Source organism: Mandrillus leucophaeus, unplaced genomic scaffold (genome assembly GCF_000951045.1).
Source record: "Mandrillus leucophaeus isolate KB7577 unplaced genomic scaffold, Mleu.le_1.0 Scaffold446, whole genome shotgun sequence".
NCBI lineage: Eukaryota > Metazoa > Chordata > Mammalia > Primates > Cercopithecidae > Mandrillus > Mandrillus leucophaeus.
Genome location: NW_012104765.1, coordinates 931,732 through 950,020, shown reverse-complemented (window position 1 = coordinate 950,020; position 18,289 = coordinate 931,732). Strand labels below are relative to the sequence as shown.

The 18,289-nt window shown below is 52.2% G+C and overlaps 1 protein-coding gene across 1 annotated transcript in view; it reads right to left on the bottom strand.

The window, feature by feature from the left end:
* The window catches only part of SLC2A7 (solute carrier family 2 (facilitated glucose transporter), member 7), a 23,979-nt gene that overhangs the window by 2,779 nt on the left and 2,911 nt on the right, over nt 1–18,289 (bottom strand). Inside the window, exons 3-10 of the mRNA XM_011994196.1 lie at nt 17,751–17,911; nt 14,040–14,164; nt 13,053–13,205; nt 9,876–10,001; nt 9,439–9,626; nt 8,291–8,401; nt 4,312–4,413; nt 1,459–1,534 (exon numbers count right to left, since the gene is read on the bottom strand). Of these exons, the coding sequence (XP_011849586.1) occupies nt 1,459–1,534; nt 4,312–4,413; nt 8,291–8,401; nt 9,439–9,626; nt 9,876–10,001; nt 13,053–13,205; nt 14,040–14,164; nt 17,751–17,911 (1,042 nt within the window). The remainder of the gene's footprint in view (nt 1–1,458; nt 1,535–4,311; nt 4,414–8,290; nt 8,402–9,438; nt 9,627–9,875; nt 10,002–13,052; nt 13,206–14,039; nt 14,165–17,750; nt 17,912–18,289) is intronic.

Here is an 18,289-nt window from a genome sequence, read left to right as displayed (position 1 = left end):
GATCTCCCTGGATGGCCATGGAGAAGAATTCAAAGCCCCTGAATGAAGCTGGGAAATCAAAAGCAAACTCCTGCAGCCCAGTGAGGTGGGGCCCGGGCCCCTTCTCCAGGGCCCTGCCCCCAAGGGATGCCATCTGTCCTGCCTCCCTCCTGTCCACCACAACAGCAGCAGCCAACAGTCCTTAGGCCTAAGTTGAGTGTCAGATCAGCCCACGCTCTGACCTCGCATCTGCTGGCACACCTGATCACCCCTGTTCTTGGAGAAGAATCAGAATCACGGCTTGCTCCAGGTAACACACAGGCAGTGGGGGCAGAATGGCTTGGAACCCGGCCAGGTCTCCTACACACACTAGCGCTTTTCCTTTGAGGTTCTGCTGCCTCCACGTTTGAGGTACACTGGGAAGGCATCTTGCTCTAAATCCCACCCCCGCAACACTTTTTTTTTTAGACGGAGTCTTGCTCTCTTGCCCAACCTGGAGTGCAGTGGTGGATCTCAGCTCACTGCAAACTCTGCCTTCCGGGTTCAAGTGATTCTCCTGCCTCAGGCTGGGACTACAGGCGCCCGCCACCACACCTGGCTAATTTTTGCATTTTTAGTAGAAACAGAGTTTCACCTTGTTGGCCAGGCTGCTCTCGAACTTCTGACCTTAAGTGATCCGCCTGCCTCTGCCTCTCAAAATGTTGGGATTACAGGCATGAGCCACCGTGCCAGGCCTAAATCCCACTTCTTAAATACCCTTAAATATAACTATGTGGTCTCGTTCACGTGCCTGACACAGCACAGTGTAAAGAGGTATTCCGCCAATGGGTGTTGAATGAATTAATACCTTCATTTTGGTTTATGGACAGTGCCTTCAAAATGAACATTCTTCAGGGAATGTTATTAGAGTCTTCACAGTCAGGGGTGTCTCTTCCCAGGCAGGGAGAAGGAGGTTCAAGTCTCAGGACACACTGGGGAAGGAGTCTGGAGTCTCAGAGGCTGCCCAAGAGGTGGGCCCAGGTGGAAGCCCGAAGCCACTGGCAACAGGACATTGGGGACAGTGTAATAAGGGACTGTAGCTGGTGGTCAGCAGGGACAGAAGGCAGTTGAGGCTTGGGTGTGCTGTGGGCTTGGAGGCTAAAGTGAGTGTCTGGAGGGTATGGATGTAAACGGAGGTGCCCCAGGGGGGTCTGGACGGCACAAGCTCCCTCTCTGCAAAAGCTCAGCTCCTTGTTGGGTGCCAAACCTGAGTCTGGGGGCCCCTGGGAGCCACAGATGATCAGTGGGGCACTGGCCTGGCTGACGCTGGTTGAATGAATGAACATGGCCTGGAGTGCCATCACGGCTTAGAGCTAAGAACGGGTGGGATCTGCATGAGCACGTCCATTCACTCAGCAAATATGTGTCGAGCACCGACTGCGTGCCAGGCCCAGGAATGGACCAGGATGGCCGGGGCGAGGGCAGCATGCAGGTACTCACTGGGCCCAATGGAATGTCCCGCGATGTAGGCAAAAACACAGATGATGCCGAGATAGGACAGCTCGGAGACCTTGTTCTGTGGGGAGAGGTAGGGTTGTCTGGGCTGAGGCCAGGAGCCCCACGTGCGGAGGGGTCCACCTGCAGGTCCCACCTTCCTGCCCCAGGGAAGAGCCGCACCTAGATGTCTGGGCACCTACGTGGACCTCAAGGGCTCTGTGGGCAAGAGAGGAAGGCCAGTGAGAACCAGGTCTTCCAGCCTCCCAGAGGGCTCCCTCCAGCCTCACCTGATGAGCATCATGGAGAACGAGGGACACCTACCTTTGAGTTATTTTCCTGCCAGGTGCTATTCTCTGCACTTTACAAATCACAAATATTAACTCATCTCATCTTTGTGATACTCCTCTGCCCTCTGAGCGACTCTATGATTATTTCTTATCTCTTCTTTTTGAGACAGACTCTCACTCTGTCGCCCAGGCTGAAGTGCAGTGGCGCAATCTTGGGTCACTGCAGCCTCTGCCTCCCGGTTCAAGATTCTCCTGCCTCAGCCTCCTGTGGCTGGGACTAGAGGCGTGCACCACTACGCCTGGCCTATATGATTGCTTCAATCCCACAATCATGGAACCAGAGCACAGAGGGCTCTGAACACAGACTATGAGGAACCTTAGTCCCTCAGGCATCAAGCAACGGCTGAAGTCACCCAGTCAACATAAGTGAGCTGAGGTCCGGACTTTCTCTACCACTTTCTGGAGACTCCTAGGACCCCCGGACCAGTGGAGCCGGCAGATCACCATCTCTGCTCCCAACTGCCGGGAGAACAGCCAATGCAAAACCAGGTCAACGGACTTCAGCCAAACTAACCAGGTGCCCCCAGATGAACTTCCCAGGGAACCCTGTAGTCACAGTTATGAGACAGCCTCAAGGGACAAGCTGGCAACAGAGTTGGATGATGAGGTGAGAGAGGAGGCCCTGGGAACTTCCAAGCAGAGAAGCAACACGATCTGATTCATTTTCAACAGAAAGAGAAGGCGGGTGGGTTGGGGGCCATTCAACACGTCAAACAAAAGCGAGGCTGGCTGGGTTGGTGGGGCCAGCCTGGACCCGGTGTGAAGCCGGCAGCTGCTGGTGCATTTTCAGGCAGAGCCCCTGGTCGGACAGAAGGAGTGAAAGAGCCACCGGGGATGTCCCTAGGTTTTGGAAATGTCACTGGCGGTGGTCTCTGCAGGTGGCGCTCAGTCGTGATCACCTCTTTTCACTTCCTAGAATCCCTATCTACTAAGGACTTACATTTTTTTTTTTTTTTCAGATAGAGTCTCGCTCTGTCACCCAGGCTGGAGCAGCGCTGCGATCTCGGCTCATTGCAACCTCTGCCTCCCGGGTTCAAGTGATTCTCCTGCCTCAGCTTCCCGAGTAGCTGGGATTATAGGCACACGCCACCACACCCGACTAATTTTTGTATTTTTAATAGAGACGGGGCTTCACCATGTGGCCAGGCTGCTCTCGAACTCCTGACCTCAGGTGATCCACCTGCTTTGGCCTCTCAAAGTGCTGGGATTACAGGTGTGAGCCACCGTGTCTGGCTGAGAACTTACACTGGTTTTAAAATTAGAGAAGGAAGTTCTTTCCAAGGGAAACTTTAATTAAATTGATTTATGAGCGTCACTAACACTGTTCCTCTCCAGGCCTTGCTTTCCCCGCAGGCCCTGGCCTCCTGGTGATTCCCTGAATCCTCCCAGTTCTTTGCTGCATGAAGCTCTCTACACTCCCTGGTGGTTAAGGACAAAGTCATTGCAGAGAGGGCAGCTTGGAAAAGAAGGAAAAGAGCAAAGATCTTGTCTCTAAATGACAGAATGAGCTCCTCACACATTCTTGTACTCATGTGCAATGGCATTGCTGATATATTTTCCATTTGAAAGGGTTCAGGGCAATGCTGCGGTTCCTGCACAAGCAACAAGAGCAGAGAGGCTGCCTCAGAGACACGGAATGCTGATTGCTTTTTAAAGATTTTGTATCATGCCACACCATGTATTTTCCTCACTTCCGTAGAACGTGGCTAATACATACAGGCTGAGAACACTGCAAATTAAAATGATGTACTTCTTGTTTGGGTGGTCTGCTGTGTTTTAGTCTTACTGAAATATGATTCCCAGTTTTTGGGGTTTTTTTTGTTTGTTTGTTTGTTTTTGAGACAAGGTCTCACTGTCTCCCAGGCTGGAGTACAATGCTGCGATCATGGCTCACTGCAGCCTTGACCTCCCAGGCTCAGGTGATCCTCCCACCTCAGCTTCCTAAGTAGCTGAGACTACAGGTGCACACCACCACACCCAGATAACGTTTTGTATTTTTTGTAGAGGTGGGGTCTCACCGTGTTGCTCAGACTGGTCTTGAACTGTTGGGCTCAATGGATCCTCCTGCCTTGGCCTCCCAAAGTGCTAGGATTGCAGGAGTGAGCCACTGTGCTCAGCCTCCTTCTACCTCTTGAATGGGATGACTTCTGGTCTTACCTCTCCTCAATCCACACCTGTTCACTGCCCACAGATGTTTTCTAATGTGATTGAACCCTTGCATGTATGCATTGAAGCACGTACTTTATTGCACACTGTCCTCCTTGTTTCTCTTTCCCATGACAGCTGGACCATCTATCTAGTTATTTATTTGCATGTGCAGGTGTAGGTGAGTGAAGCCACCTGTGACATTCACTTCAGGATAGGGCATTGCAAAGTACGTTTCCAGGCAGGACGCATGCTATCAGTGGGACTCAGAACCGACCACTTGGTGCAGTGGGCGCAGTTCAGTCAGGGGATCTCCCACCCCGGCCATGACTCCCCACCCAGGGGACAGGAAATGAGGTCAGACCTGGAATAGGAGCACCACCGTCAGCACCAGGCAGGCAGAGCCGCAGATGCCATAGCCGGCCAGCAGGAGGCGCCGCCGTCCCAGCCTCTCCACCAGGACAGCCTGGAGGGAAAGGGGGATGGTGAGGAGCTACGTTGGCCTGGTGCCCAGGATTCTTGGGCAGAGCCTCCACTTCCTCTTGCAGGCCCCTCTTAGGTGACCCTTTCTTTTTTCTTTCTTTTTTTTTAAACGGAGTTTCGCGCTTGCTGCCCAGGCTGAGTGCAAGCAACAGCGTGATCTTGGCTCACTGCAACCTTCGCCTCCAGGGTTCAAGTGATTCTCCTGCCTCAGCCTCCCAAGTAGCTGGGATTACAGGCATCTGCCACCATGCCCAGCTAATTTTTGTATTTTTTGTAGAGATGAGATTTCACCATGTTGGCCAGGCTGGTCTCGAACTCCTGACCTCAAGTGATCCTCCCACCTCAGCCTCCCAAAGTGCTGGGATTACAGGAGTGAGCCACCTCGCCCCACCTTTTAGGTGTCCCTTTCTTACCCCTGCTGCCTGCATGTGGGATGGAGGCTGCTCATTTGACATGGGTCAGACATTCATGCTCTTCACTGCCACCCTTCCTTGTTCTGGTCATTTCCAGATCTCCTGGATCTTGACTCCCTGCACCCCTGCCACCCACTGGAATAACCACATTTTCTATTTTCTGTGTTTGATGCTTTGACATCTTGGGACCTTGATGGCCCTGGAGGGACTACCCTTCCCACCCCACCGATAGCAAACAAACCGCTGTCTGGGAGTGCCTCTTTCATCTGCAAACCGACAATGCAGGCCCACACCCCAGGTCCTCCTTTGCTGAACTTTCACACTCAAGGCCAGCACCACTTGCTCTAACACCCTGGGGCCCAGCGGCCAGGCAGCTGGGACAGTCCCTGTGGCCCCCAGCCTGAGGAAATTATTCACACCAGCTACTCCTAAACCTGCTCACCCTGCCTCACCCGTTCCTTTCTGTGGGAACCACAGTAAAGGTTCATCCTCACACTTCCCCTTCATGCCTCTGCTTCCTGACCAACCCTGGGGCTTCCCCGCAGGCCCTGCATGGCGTGGACTGCGCCCTCTTCATGGGATCTGTGAGGAACAAATTGTCTTTCCAGCAGCAGCCACCTCCTGATCTATTGGCCTCACCACACCTGAATAGGAATAAAATCCACATTTAAAAATAGCCCCTGGGCTGGGCACAGTGGCTCACACCTGTAATCTCAGCACTTCGGGAGGCCAAGACAGGAGGACTGCTTGAGCTCAGGAGTTCGAAACCAGCTGGGTCAACAGAGTGAGACCCTGTCTCTCCGTTTAAAGAAATACATAAATAGGCCAGGCGCGGTGGCTCAAGCCTGTAATCCCAGCACTTTGGGAGGCCGAGGCAGGCGGATCACGAGGTCAGGAGATCAAGACCATCCTGGCTAACACGGTGAAACCCCATCTCTACTAAAAAATACAAAAAAACTAGCTGGGCGAGATGGCGGGCGCCTGTAGTCCCAGCTACTCGGGAGGCTGAGGCAGGAGAATGGCTTAAACCCAGGAGGCGGAGCTTGCAGTGAGCTGAGATCCGGCCACTGCACTCCAGCCTGGGCGACAGAGTGCGAGTCTGTCTCTCCAAAAAAAAAAAAAAAAAAACATAAATAAAAAGAATAAGAATAAAAATAGCCCCCTCCTATTCGCTGAGGCTCGACATTGAGGCCATCTGGAATCTGGGCTCACATCATGGGGGGCCCCTCATCTCCCCACTTTTCCTGATGGACTGGCCCCTCCACTCAGCCAGCTCCTTCTCCAACATCCAAGCCCAGGCCACACTCCCTGTGACCAGCATTCTTTCGACTTCTTCCTTCCTTTTCCATTTCTATTTTTTTTTTTTTTTTGATGGAGTCTCACTTTGTCACCCAGGCTGGAGTGCTGTGGCGCAACCTTGGCTCACTGCAACCTCCACCTCCTGGGTACAAGCAATTCTCCTGCCTCAGTCTGCCGAGTAGCTGGGATTACAGGCGTGTGCTACCACGCCTGGCTAATTTTTATATTTTCAGTAGAGATGGAGTTTCACCATGTTGGCCAGGCTGGTCTGGAACTCCTGACCTCAGGTGATCCGCCCACCTCTGCCTCCCAAAGTGTAGGGATTACAGGCATGAGCTACCACACCCGGCTCCTTTTCTATTTCTAATACCATTTCCATTCTACTCCATCCCTAATGGCTGAGCCAGTGCCAGCCCTGTACAGTCCCTTGACTCATGTTAACTGACTCATGTTCTCCCAACATCCCAACAGACAGACTATCACTGCCATTCAGGAGGGCCAGATGGGAGCAAAGTGCACCCCCAAAAATCAGAGAAATACTGTCAATTTCATGCTCTACGCCTGGTTCCCAGATGCTGTTCCTTCAGGGAAAGGGAAAGTGTATTTTTCTGGCTTGGGTTGCTCCAGGTAGGATGATGGGGAAGCAGGTCCTAGTTATGGTCATTTATCCCCAAGGAGGAGGACTCTGAGGATAAAGGATGGATCCTGCCCCAGAGGAAAACCGAGGATGGGGCCATGGGAATCCAGCAGGAGGAAGGGGCTGAGACTTCAGCCTGGGGACCTCCGTCCTCTTCCCTTAATTTTCCTATAGGCCTCTTCCGCTATTTTCCTTAACTTCTCCCTCCCTGCCCTTCTAAATCTTCTGAGAGTTGATTGTAACTTAAACTAGCTCTGGGGAAAATATAAATAATAGATAACTTTATTAAAAATGTTTACCATCACTGGCAACTCAAGAAACAGGAATCAAAATAATCAGAAGATAACTTGAAAATGGCCTAGGGAAAGGAATGCCATGATCATCTCACCCTTTTCTTTCTTTCTTTCTTTCTTTTTTTTTTTTGAGACGGAGTCTCACTCTGTTGCCCAGGCTGGAGTGCAGTGGCACGATCTCGGCTCACTGCCAGCTCCGCCTTCGGGTTCACGCCATTCTCCTGCCTCAGCCTCCTGAGTAGCTGGGCCTACAAGCGCCCGCCACCTCACCCGGCTCATTTTTTGTATTTTCAGTAGAGACGGAGTTTCACCGTGTTAGCCAGGATGGTGTCGATCTCCTGACCTCGTGATCCACCCACCTCGGCCTCCCAAAGTGCTGGGATTACAGGCGTGAGCCACCACGCCCGGCCCATCTGACCCCTTTTCATGCAACATATATATCAAAGCACGAGTAGCTCAGATTTTAAATACTGAACTCTGAAATAATGATATTGCACCACCGAAAAGTGTTATCTGCATTCGAATACCATGTATTGCAGTCACCATAATGATTTTTACAAGGGAAGAAACTTGGATCTGAAGGTTTGTTGTTGTTGTTTTTAAGACAGAGTCTTGCTCTTGTCACCCAGGCTGGAGCGCCGTGGCGCCATCTCAGCTCACTGCAATCTCCACCTCCCAAGTTCAAGTGATTTTCCTGCCTCGGCCTCCCAAGTAGCTGACATTACAGGTGCCTACGACCATGCCTGGCTAATTTTTGTATAGAGATGGGGTTTCACCATGTTGACCAGACTGGTCTTGAACTCCTGACCTCAAGTGATCCACCCACCTCAGTCTCCCAAAGTGCTGGGATTACAAGTGTGTGCCACCACACCCAGATAATTTTTTTTTTTTTTTGTATTTTTAGTAGAGACTGGGTTTCACCAGGTTGGCCAGGCTGGTCTCAAACTCCCTGACCTCAAGTGATCCGCTCGCCTTGGACTTCCAAAGTGCTGGGATTACAGGTGTGAGCCGCTGCGCCTGGCCAGATCTGAAGGAATTTTGAGTTTTCTGGTCAAAGTCATGCAGGTAATTAGTATGTGTGCATCCTAAAGTCCATGTCCCTTAAGTGACCCCGGGACCAGGGCCACCGGCACTCAGTTGACTCTGTGGGGCTCCTGTCTGCCGGGGGGCACCTGCCCAGAGACCCTCTTGCAGGAAAGATGCCTCCTGCTCACTCACCGAGGTAAGGGTCATCACTATGTTGACCACGCCAGAACCCACTGTTACATACTGGGAGTAGGCGGCCTCCACACCCGCAGATGCATAGATGGTGTCCGCATAGTAGTTGATCTAAGCAAAAACACAGGGCTGTCAGGAGAGGCCTGAAGACCCAGGACACTGGCTTAACTTTCTCAACCCAAGCCACACACAGTTCTGCAAGCCTGGGTTGGGGACCCTGGGACAGGAAGGAGGCAGCAGGTGGCGGGAAAAAGAGGCCTGACCTGGAGTTGGGACACCAGGGTGGAGCCCAGCGCTGCCCCGGAATCCGGGGTCACAGCTCCTCCCTCTCTGAGCCTCAGGTTCCGCGTCTATAAAACGGGAGTCGGACCACACGACCTCCAAGAGCACTTGTCCCTCCATCGTTCAGTTACTCTAAGAGCTCACATCCCAAAATATGACTTCTTACCTCTCACTCTGGGCCAAGCCAACTGTAAGTTCCATCTGTCTTCTGGCCCAGTGCCAAGGACACTGGCATACACAGCCCTTTGAAAAGCCACGTGTGCCATTCCACATCTGGTGGCTCCCACCTGGGCCGTCTACCCTCCCATGATCACGGGTTAAACATCCATGAATCCCTGGGGCCAAGGCCACCTCTTCCTGACACACCACTGGAGTAACTGGGTCACCCACCCAATCTCCAGTGGTTTAGCTTCTGCCAGATCTCCACCCTTCCCCCACACTATGGTTAGATACAGTTATGGCCAAAGAGCCACAATCGCAGAAAACGATGCCACAAACATCACAGCCAAGTGGGCCCAAGGTGGGCTCCTGACCCAGGCTGGGCCTACCAACCCTGGCCTGGTGACCTGAGCTTGGACCCAGGAGACCGCAGCTCATCTCAGTCTAGTTGGTCTCTTGTATATAGGGGAAAGGACTATTGGCAGGAGGCATTCCTTCTGGGGAAACAGAGAAAAATGAAGGTGGCATGTGGGGAGAGGCAGAGCAGGGAGGCAGAGAGGACTGAGTTTTCTTCCTGACATCTGGCCCTGCCTGGGCTGATCCTGACCCTGCTGCCAGGCCAGGCCTCTGTGGGTGGAACTGTGTTGCTACCCATGAAGCCTGGGTCTGCTTCATCTGTCTCCCCACCTGGCCACCGTCCCACGTACCGCGTTGATGCCCGACAGCTGCTGGCCGGCCATGAGCACGATGATGGAGAGGAGCTGCCAGCGCAGGGACCGCAGGGCGCAGAGACGCAGCACAGACAGGTGGCCCTCAGTGCGCTCAGTCTGGGCCTCCGCACGCATGTCCTCCACCTCGGCCTCCAGGTCCATGTGGCCTCTCAGCCTCCTCAGGGCTGCAGAGAGCAGAACCACCCCCTCAGAGGGCCGTCTCCCTGCAGGCTGGGCCCCAGGTCCCCATGCTGGCCCTGAGCTCACCATTCCCTGACCTGACCTTGGCCGTGCCCCCAATTGCCACCCCCACACCCTGTTCAGCTCCCAGCTCTCACCCCTGGCCCATGGCAACCCTGCCTCTGGCTATGACTGTGGCTCTACCCGGCCCCCGGGGTGGGCAGGGCCTGGGAGAGTGGCCTGCGACTTCATACCTTGTCGTGCTGCAGCTTCATCTCCTTTCTGAATCAAGGAGTAGCGAGGGCTCTCGGGGAAGAAGGGCAGGGTCAGCAGCTGCAGCAGGGCGGGCACCCCTGTGAGTGCCAGAAGCACCGGCCAGCCTGCAAGGAGCCAAGGACTCAGGATCCCGGGGCCTGGGCACCCACTGGCCCACCCACCACTGTGGAAAGTCACGCTCCTATGCGTGAACCAAGGACTGTGGGGACTTCGTTCCCACCAGGGTCCTCTTACAAACGGGTTCCACATTCAAAACAGAGGAAATCATTATCGTTATAAAAATTTATGTGTCATTAATTATTTTGCAGGAAGAATACCGTTTCTCTAAAGAATAGGCAATGATTTAAACGCTTGAATCCCGGAGAAAATGAGCTCAGTCTTGTTCCTACTTTTATAGCTGGAAAGGGGATAATCTCTGCCTCATTAGGGCCATGGTAGGGCAGGGCCTGGACCCTGCGCTGGGTCTGAGTGAGCTCCTTCTGGGTGGCTTGGGCTAAGGAGGGGAACTGAGATTCCACTAAGAGAACAGGGTCTCCATCCGCCTCCCACCTGCTGGTATGGTGGGAAGTGGACAAGTTCTTTTTTTTTTTTTTTTTTTTTAGACAGGGTCTAGCTCTATCAGCCAAGCTAGAGTGCAATGCTGCGATCATAGCCCACTGCAGCCTCAATCTCCCAGGCTCATGCGATCCTCTCACCACAGCCTCCTGAGTGGCTGGAACTACAAGCATGCATTACTGCACCTGGCTGGGTTTTTTGTTTTGTTTTTTTTTTTTTTTTAATTTTTAGTAGAGACAGGGTCTTGCTATGTTGCCCAGGCTGGTTGTGAACTCTTGGGCTCAAATGATCCTCCTGCCTTGGCCTCTCAAAATGCTGGGCATGAGCCACTGCACCCAGATGACAAGTTCTTTAACATCTCTGAGCCTCAGGCAAGAAGTGGCGAGGGATAAATGAGATGCAGGCACTAAGCGTCGTGCACTGTGGCTTCCCCAGCTGATGTCTCTCTAATTGACGGTTTCATATTCAGTCGCTCTGGGCAGTTTAGGAATCATTTCTGCTAATGATCTTTCATGGAGCACCCACCAGGTTCTGAGTCTCTGAACCTTTTCAGGGTACTGTGGGGATCACAAAGACATAAATCCGCCCATTAAGGAATATGTGCAGAATTTGGTTCACTCAGAAATGTGTATAAAAAACCCCGACCAGGCACAGTGGCTCACGCCTGTAATCCCTTCACTTTGGGAGGCTGAGGCAGGAGGATTACTTGAGCCCAGGAGTTAGAGACCAGCCTGGACAACATAGTGAGACCCTTGTCTCTACAACAAAAATAGAAAAAAAGAGCTGGGCATGGTGGTGCGTGCCTGTAGTCCCAGCAACTTGGGAAGCTGAGGCGGGAGGATCGCTTGAGCCTGGGAAGTCAAGGCTGCAGTGAGCTATGACTGCACCACTGCAGTCCAGCCCAGGTGATAGTGAGACCAAGAAGGAAGGAAGGAAGAAAGGAGGGAGGGAGGGAAGGAGGGAAGGAGGGAAGGAAGGAAAGAATGAAGGAAGGAAGGAAGGAAGGAGGAAGGAAGAAAGAGAGAGAGGAAGAAAGGAAGGAAGAAAGGAAGGAAGGAAGGAAGGAAGAAAGAAAGAAAGAGAGAGAAACAGAGAAAGAAAGAGAAAGAAAGAAAGAAAGGAGAAATCCCACTGGGTTCATGGGGCTTTTATTGCTGGCTGCATTCATTCAGGCCTGCTTGGTGGTCCATCCTCTTATCCTCTTTCTCTCCACCCTCCATGAGTGTCTCTCACTTTCTCCTGGTGGGGCTCTAAAAACAATACCCCAAAATGAAGGCCTCAGCAGCACCCTCAGAAGGAAAATTTTTCTCTGACTTTCTCCTGTCCCCCTGTCTCAGTCCCATTTCCCCGAGGCTAACCCTAGAAACCAGCATCCCTAGTCAGGATTCCTGGACAGGTCATACAAACCAGATTCCCTTTCCTCAAAACCAGTTCCATAAAACCTAAAAATATTCTATGTAAAAACTGGCCATATGGGTGGATCACCTGAGGTCAAGAGTTCGAGACCATCCTGGCCAACATGGAGAAACCCCATCTTTACTAAAAATACAAAATTAGCCAGGCGTGGTGGCTCATGCTTGTCATCCCAGCTACTCAGGAGGCTGAGGCAGGAGAATTGCTTGAACCCGGGAGGCAGAAGTTGCAGTGAGCTGAGATCGCACCACTGCACTCCAGCCTGGGCGACAGAGTGAGCCTCTGTCTCAAAACAACAACAACTAGAACAACAAGAACTGGCCGGAAGGAAGATCTCCGACCAGTGCTGTTGGCTGTAGGTCATAAGAGGCCCCCATTCTGCAGAGGGTCCAGCTCCACACCCAGAAGGAAGGAAGGCTGCACAGAGACCAAGAAGAACCTACACAGACTGGCCCCGAGGGGTCTCCCCACTCGTCCATTCCTGTCGGATCAGACCCTTTTTGTCCAATTCTGTTTCTACTTGGCTGTCCATACTGTGTTGAGCCTGGACTAAAACAGACAATTTCCCCTCTGTCTCTGGATCTTCACTCTGAAGGCTCCGCGAATCTGGTTAAATACGTTTGCATGCCTTTTCTATTAATCAATCCGCTTCGTGTCAGTGATTTTTCAGCAGACCTTTAGACGGCCACGTACCTCTCTCCTAAATCTCCACCACGACCCCCACTCGCTCTCAGGCATCGGCCTTGCCTCCTAATTCACTGGGAAGATAGAGGGTGCCAGAAGAAAACAGCCACCCAGAGACAGGGATGGCGGCTGCGAACCTGCTTGCCCCCCATTGACGTCCCTCTGTACCGGGCCATTCCTATGGCAGCCAAATTACGCTGACATTTTTCGCGGCTTGAAAGAAACCTGTTCTCTCGACCTCGCTTCCCCAACTTCTCTCCTTCCCTTTACAGAAAAACCTCTACCTGCCTGGAAGCCCCTGATTCCCATTCCCAAGCACGATTCGTCCCTATCACTCACCAAAACAGCCCCGAACAAGATCACCCATCCCGTTGCCCACCACACTGCCCAACGCCTGACCCTAAAGTCACCTCTCAGGCCTCATCTGACTCAATCCATCAGTAACACCCGGCACAGCTGAACGAGGGACTGGACCTAGCGTGACCTCTGCGGCTGCCGGTTACCTTCCGGGTTGCCCAAGATGACCTGGAGGCTGAAGATCTGTGCTAGGAAGACTCCAACGATGACGAAAACCTCGGTCATTGTTCCCAACAGGCCTCTCAGGTTCTTGGGGGCCAGTTCTCCCAGGTACATGGGAAGGGCGCTGTAGGAGATGCCTGGTTTGGGCACAGCAGAAATCAGGGCAGGCAAACCGCAAACACGGGAACCTGAGATGCAATTCAATTCCATTTCCTAATCCCGGGGCTTCTCCGTGCTGTCAGCCTCTCCGTGGAGATGGAGCTAGGCCAACCTTGACTGTTTAGTTTGGTCTTATACCAAAATCCCTCCAGAATCCTCAGCCCCCATGGAGGCATCACCAGGATGTGATGAGGAGACCTTTTCCTTTCTAACCGCCGGGCTGGGCCGCTTGTTAGAGGGGAGGAGCCTAGGCCTCCGTGTATCCCTGGCACTTAACGATCAAACTTCTGCTTTGGTCTGTTTTCTGATTTTTCTAAAGCACAGACTGCTTGTCTAACTTTTATTAATAGAAGAAATTACTGTAGTTAAGAAACTACTGAGTTTAAATTGTCCATCTTGCTTGGAAGATACCTTGTAAAACCTTATTGGTTATTTGTACTTCAAGGTGAAAGTGTGTTTCTAAAGATCCTTAAATAAAGGGAAGGGGCCAGTAAGCATGAGGCTTGGCCAGGTGCAGTGTCTCATACCTGTAATCCCAGGACTTTGGGAGGCCAAGGCAGGAGGATCACTTGAGCCCAGGAGTTTGAGATCAGCCTGGGCAACGTAGTGAGGCTCTGTCTCTAAAAAAAAAAATTAATTAATTAACAAAAGCAAGCACGAGGCTTGCAAGGTCCTGGGAATGCAGATGGGAGGATGTCTTGAAATGAAAAGAGGCAGACAGAGCCAGCCAGACACCTCGTCTGCTCCTGCTTCCAGCCTTGGCCAAAGAGACCCTTCCCCCAAGGCTGAGCCGGAGCCTGGGCCCCAGGTACCTGCACAGACTCCCAGCACCACTCGGGAAAAGATGATCAGCTCAAAAGCCTTGGCCACTTTGCTGACTCCCATCAGGATGGCGGGGACGATGGCAAAGATGTTGTTGATCAGCAGGGTCCCCTTTCTGCAAAGACAGCGAGCCCAGAGGGCAGGGGTGCGTGGACGCCGTGGAAGCTCTCCCAACACCAGCTCCTATTCCGCAGGCGGTCATTACAGAGGCACGGGAATGTGCCCGAGAAACAGCTGAAGCAGGGGGCTGTAGACTGAAGAGTGTCCCCCAAATTCCTATGTTGAAGGCCTTAACCCCAGTGTGATGGGATCAGGAAGAGGGGCCTCTGGGAGGTGAACGGGTCATGTGGGGCCCTCACCATGGGATAGGAAGAGACATATAAGAAACCACTCTCTTTTTCTGCCCTGTGAAGACACAGCCAGGCTGGGCGTGGTGGATCAAGCCTGTAATCCCAGCACTTTGGAGGCTGAGGCGAGCGAATCACTTGAGGCTAAGAGTTCGAGGCCAGCCTGGCCAACATGGTGAAACCCCATTTCTACTAAAAAAACAAAAGTCAGCCAGGCATGGTGGCACGTGCCTGTAATCCCAGTTACTTGGGAGGCTGAGGCAGGAGAATCACTTGAATCCAGGAGGCAGAGGTTACAGCGAGCCGAGATCGTGCCACTGCGCTCCATCCAGAGCCACAGAGCAAGACTCCATCTCAAAAAAGAAAAAGAAAAAGAAAAAAGACACAGCGAGAAGAAAGCTGTCTGCAAGCCAGGAAGAGTGCCCTCCCCAGGAAACAGATCTGCTGGTGCCTTGATCTTGAATTTCTATCCTGCAGAACTGTGAGCAGATAAAAGTCTGTTTACGTCTGTGGTTGTAGCAGCCGGAGCGGATTAAGACAGATTGGGAAGAAAGGGCGAATGGGCAGACGTCCCAGGAAGGAAGACTTGGGGTCAGCGGGGGTGGGAGTTGGGGAGGGGAGCATTCTAACGACTGGAGCTGCCTGAAAAGGGGAGGGCAGGAACAAAGAATGGGGCTGCCCCGGGAGGTAGAGAGCTTCCCGTCACTGGTGGTATTCAAGCTGTCGCTGGTGGTTTCTAGACTAGACACGATGACTGTCAGGAATGTTGAACAGGGAATTCCTACAACGAGTGGGGTGCGGAATGGGACTACGTGAATTCTAAGATCCCCTCCAAGGCTGAAAAACCACAAGCCTGAGAAGGGCAGGGAGTGCCTGAAAAACAGCACTACGCTGGGTGCGTCCTGCTGCCTCCACGATCCACTCATCTGCTTGACTCCATGCTCTAGGTCCTATGCCAACCTGCGGCAATGGCTCCCGTGCCCCCCTCCCTTGCCTTTGGCTTGGGTTTTGCACAGGAGAAGAATGGCAGTGGACCAGAAAGAGGGCAGAGAGCTCCTGAGCTGTGGGGTTGCTGGCTGGTGCATCCTGATATTCTTTTTTTGTTTGTTTGTTTTTGAGATGGAGTCTTGCTCTGTCGCCCAGGCTAGAGTGCAGTGGTGGGATGTCGGCTCACATGATATGGTTTGGCTGTGTCCTCACCCAAATCTCATCTTAAATTCCCACGTGTTGTGGGAGGGACCTGAGGGCAGGTCTTCCCAGTGCTGATCTTGTGATAGTGAGTAAGTCTCACCAGGTCTGATGGTTTTATAAGGAAGAATGTTTCTGCACAAGCTCTCTCTTTGCCTGCTGCCATTCATGGAAGATGTGGCTTTGCTCCTCCTCTGCCTTCCGCCATGACTATGCCTTCCGCCGTGACTCCTCCTCTGACTTCCACCTCCCCAGCGACGTGGAACCGTGAGTCCATTAAACCTCTTTCTTTTGTAAATTGCCCAGTCTTGGGTATGTCTTTATCATCAGAGTGAAAATGGACTAATACACTCTGCCTCCTGGGTTCAAGCGATTCTCCTGCCTCAGCCTCCCAAGTAGCTGGGATTACTGGCACGTACCACCATGCCCAGCTAATATTTGTATTTTTAGTAGAGACAGAGTTTCACCACGTTGGCCTGGCTGGTCTCGAACTCTTAGCCTCGAGTGATTCGCTCACTCCAGCCTCCCAAAGTGCTGGAATTACAGGTGCAAGCCCCCATGCCCAGCCTGGTATTCATTTTTTATTTCCTCTCTCCACCTCCAGGGGGAGGTGCTCCCTCCTTGCACCCCAACAGGTCTGGGGGTGATGAAGCTGTCAGCAACCCCAGGACTACCTTTGTGATTGTCTCACACTTTGCACACATCTTTGAGGGCCGCTGGGACCCTGAGTGAGTGTGCTGAGTGAGCCAGCCAGGAAGGTGGGGTTCTGGTGCCAAGAGGAGGGAGCAGGTGGTGAGGACTCTATGAAAATATCCCAGGTTGGCAACACTGAAGACTGGCCAGGGCGTCCACAGATAAGCAGGCTGGTGTTCTCAGGCCACTTTTCTCTCCCTGGGGCTGCCACAGCCTTCAGGAGCAGCCACCAGAGCCCAGGCCCTGACGGGGGAGAGTCAGCCAGCCAGGAGGCCCAAAAAGACTAAGCAGCCCAGACACGTTCCCACCCTTCTCCGGACTCCCAGCCCTTCCTGGTGACTAGGAGGGGAGGCTGGGGCTGTCAGGACCCCAGTGGGCAAGGCTGGCACCACCACATTCCTGGGCTCAGGCTCCTCATCCGGAAAATGGGTTCAGACAAGGAAGTGGAGGCCAAGCCTGGGCTTCCAGAACAGTCCAATCACTCTCGGTCTAGATGAGGACATCACAGTCTGGATGACCAAAAAAAAAAAAGCTTGAATTATGGTATAATTACATTAGAGTCAACAGTTTCTTCATTCCAGTGCATAATGTATAGCAAATTAATTGTCAATCAAGTATTCGCAAGAAGAGATCCTGTGAGTCTTGCATTAATTAATAGATAATTAATTTTCAATCAGCACTGTTTTTTTTCTATGCCCAAAAATGAAATTGCTCTGGTTTTTTGAGTGACTTTTTCACTGGAGGGCTTCCAGTCACTCCTGCAAACTGCTTAACCTGGCACACCACGCCCAGGTGTAACCATGAATCCGAATGAGTGGGCTGAACTAAGAGAACGCCACCAGGCCTCGCCCTGAGCCCAGGCTCATGCTTTGCCCTCCTGGGAACCTTGGCCTGTGCATCTTTCCTTATCTGTGGAGTCACGTCTTTGGAGCACCTGGGCTTAGGAAGAACAATCAGTGAATCCGTGTGAGCCAAGCAAAGTTCAAAGACCTGCCCAGTCTTTATTTTCAAACAATCTCATATCTATGAGACTGTGGCTGGCAGAGTGACTCAGCCTGACCCCAGCCTCAGTAACAAACTCTGACAAAGACACGTGGGGAGAGGCTGCAGCTCTCAGAACTTGGAGCCATGGCCACCTGACCCCCAAAGGACACCCGATAAACAAGCATTTAGTGAACACCCACTGGAAGTGCTTACAAGGCACTAAGCTGAGCACTGTCAGGAACCTTGATCTCCAAGGCTGTGGTAGGTGACGGAAGGGAATGCTTTTCCCATGCAACGGCCTAGGAAAGAAATCCCAGAGACATTTGGGGACCGGCTTTAAGGTCATGATCACTGTGGCCAAGCAGAGACCAGACTTCAGATCTCCTGATTTTCAGGGTCACACATCTCCCCACCAGGTGCACAAATGCCCAGAGACAGTGTGGCTTACTAGCGTGAATTGTAAGTGGGAGCAGTGAACCTTCTGTTTACCTGCCACAGCTATCAACCAGCAGGCCCACGATCAATGACCCCAACAAGCCGCCCAGAGGAAACATGGAGACGGTGCAAGACCATAGAAGTAGCATGAGCTTCCCGTCCATGAATGTTGCATGTCGCTCAAAGTAGGTTTCATTGTAAAATGACTTGAAGACCTGCAAAACATTGCCCCATCCACAGCTAAGAATATTGGGCAATTCATGAGAACGAGAAAGTGTTCTCAGTGGCCACCTGTCATTGTACAGAGAGGTTTTTCTGCTAACAACTGTAAGACACAGTTAAACCCGCTGATTCCCTACTATTACCTGAGAATCAAAAAAGCTACTGTATGGTGGATTGAGATGAGAAACTGGGCTAAACAAAAAGATTGTTACAAATTCACTGTTAAAAAAATTTACTTTTGGCCGGATGCGGTGGCTCACGCCTGTAATCCCAGCACTTTGGAAGGCCAAGGTGGGCGAATCATGAAGTCAGGAGATTGAGACCACCCTGGCAAACACGGTGAAACCCCGTTTCTACTAAAAATACAAAAA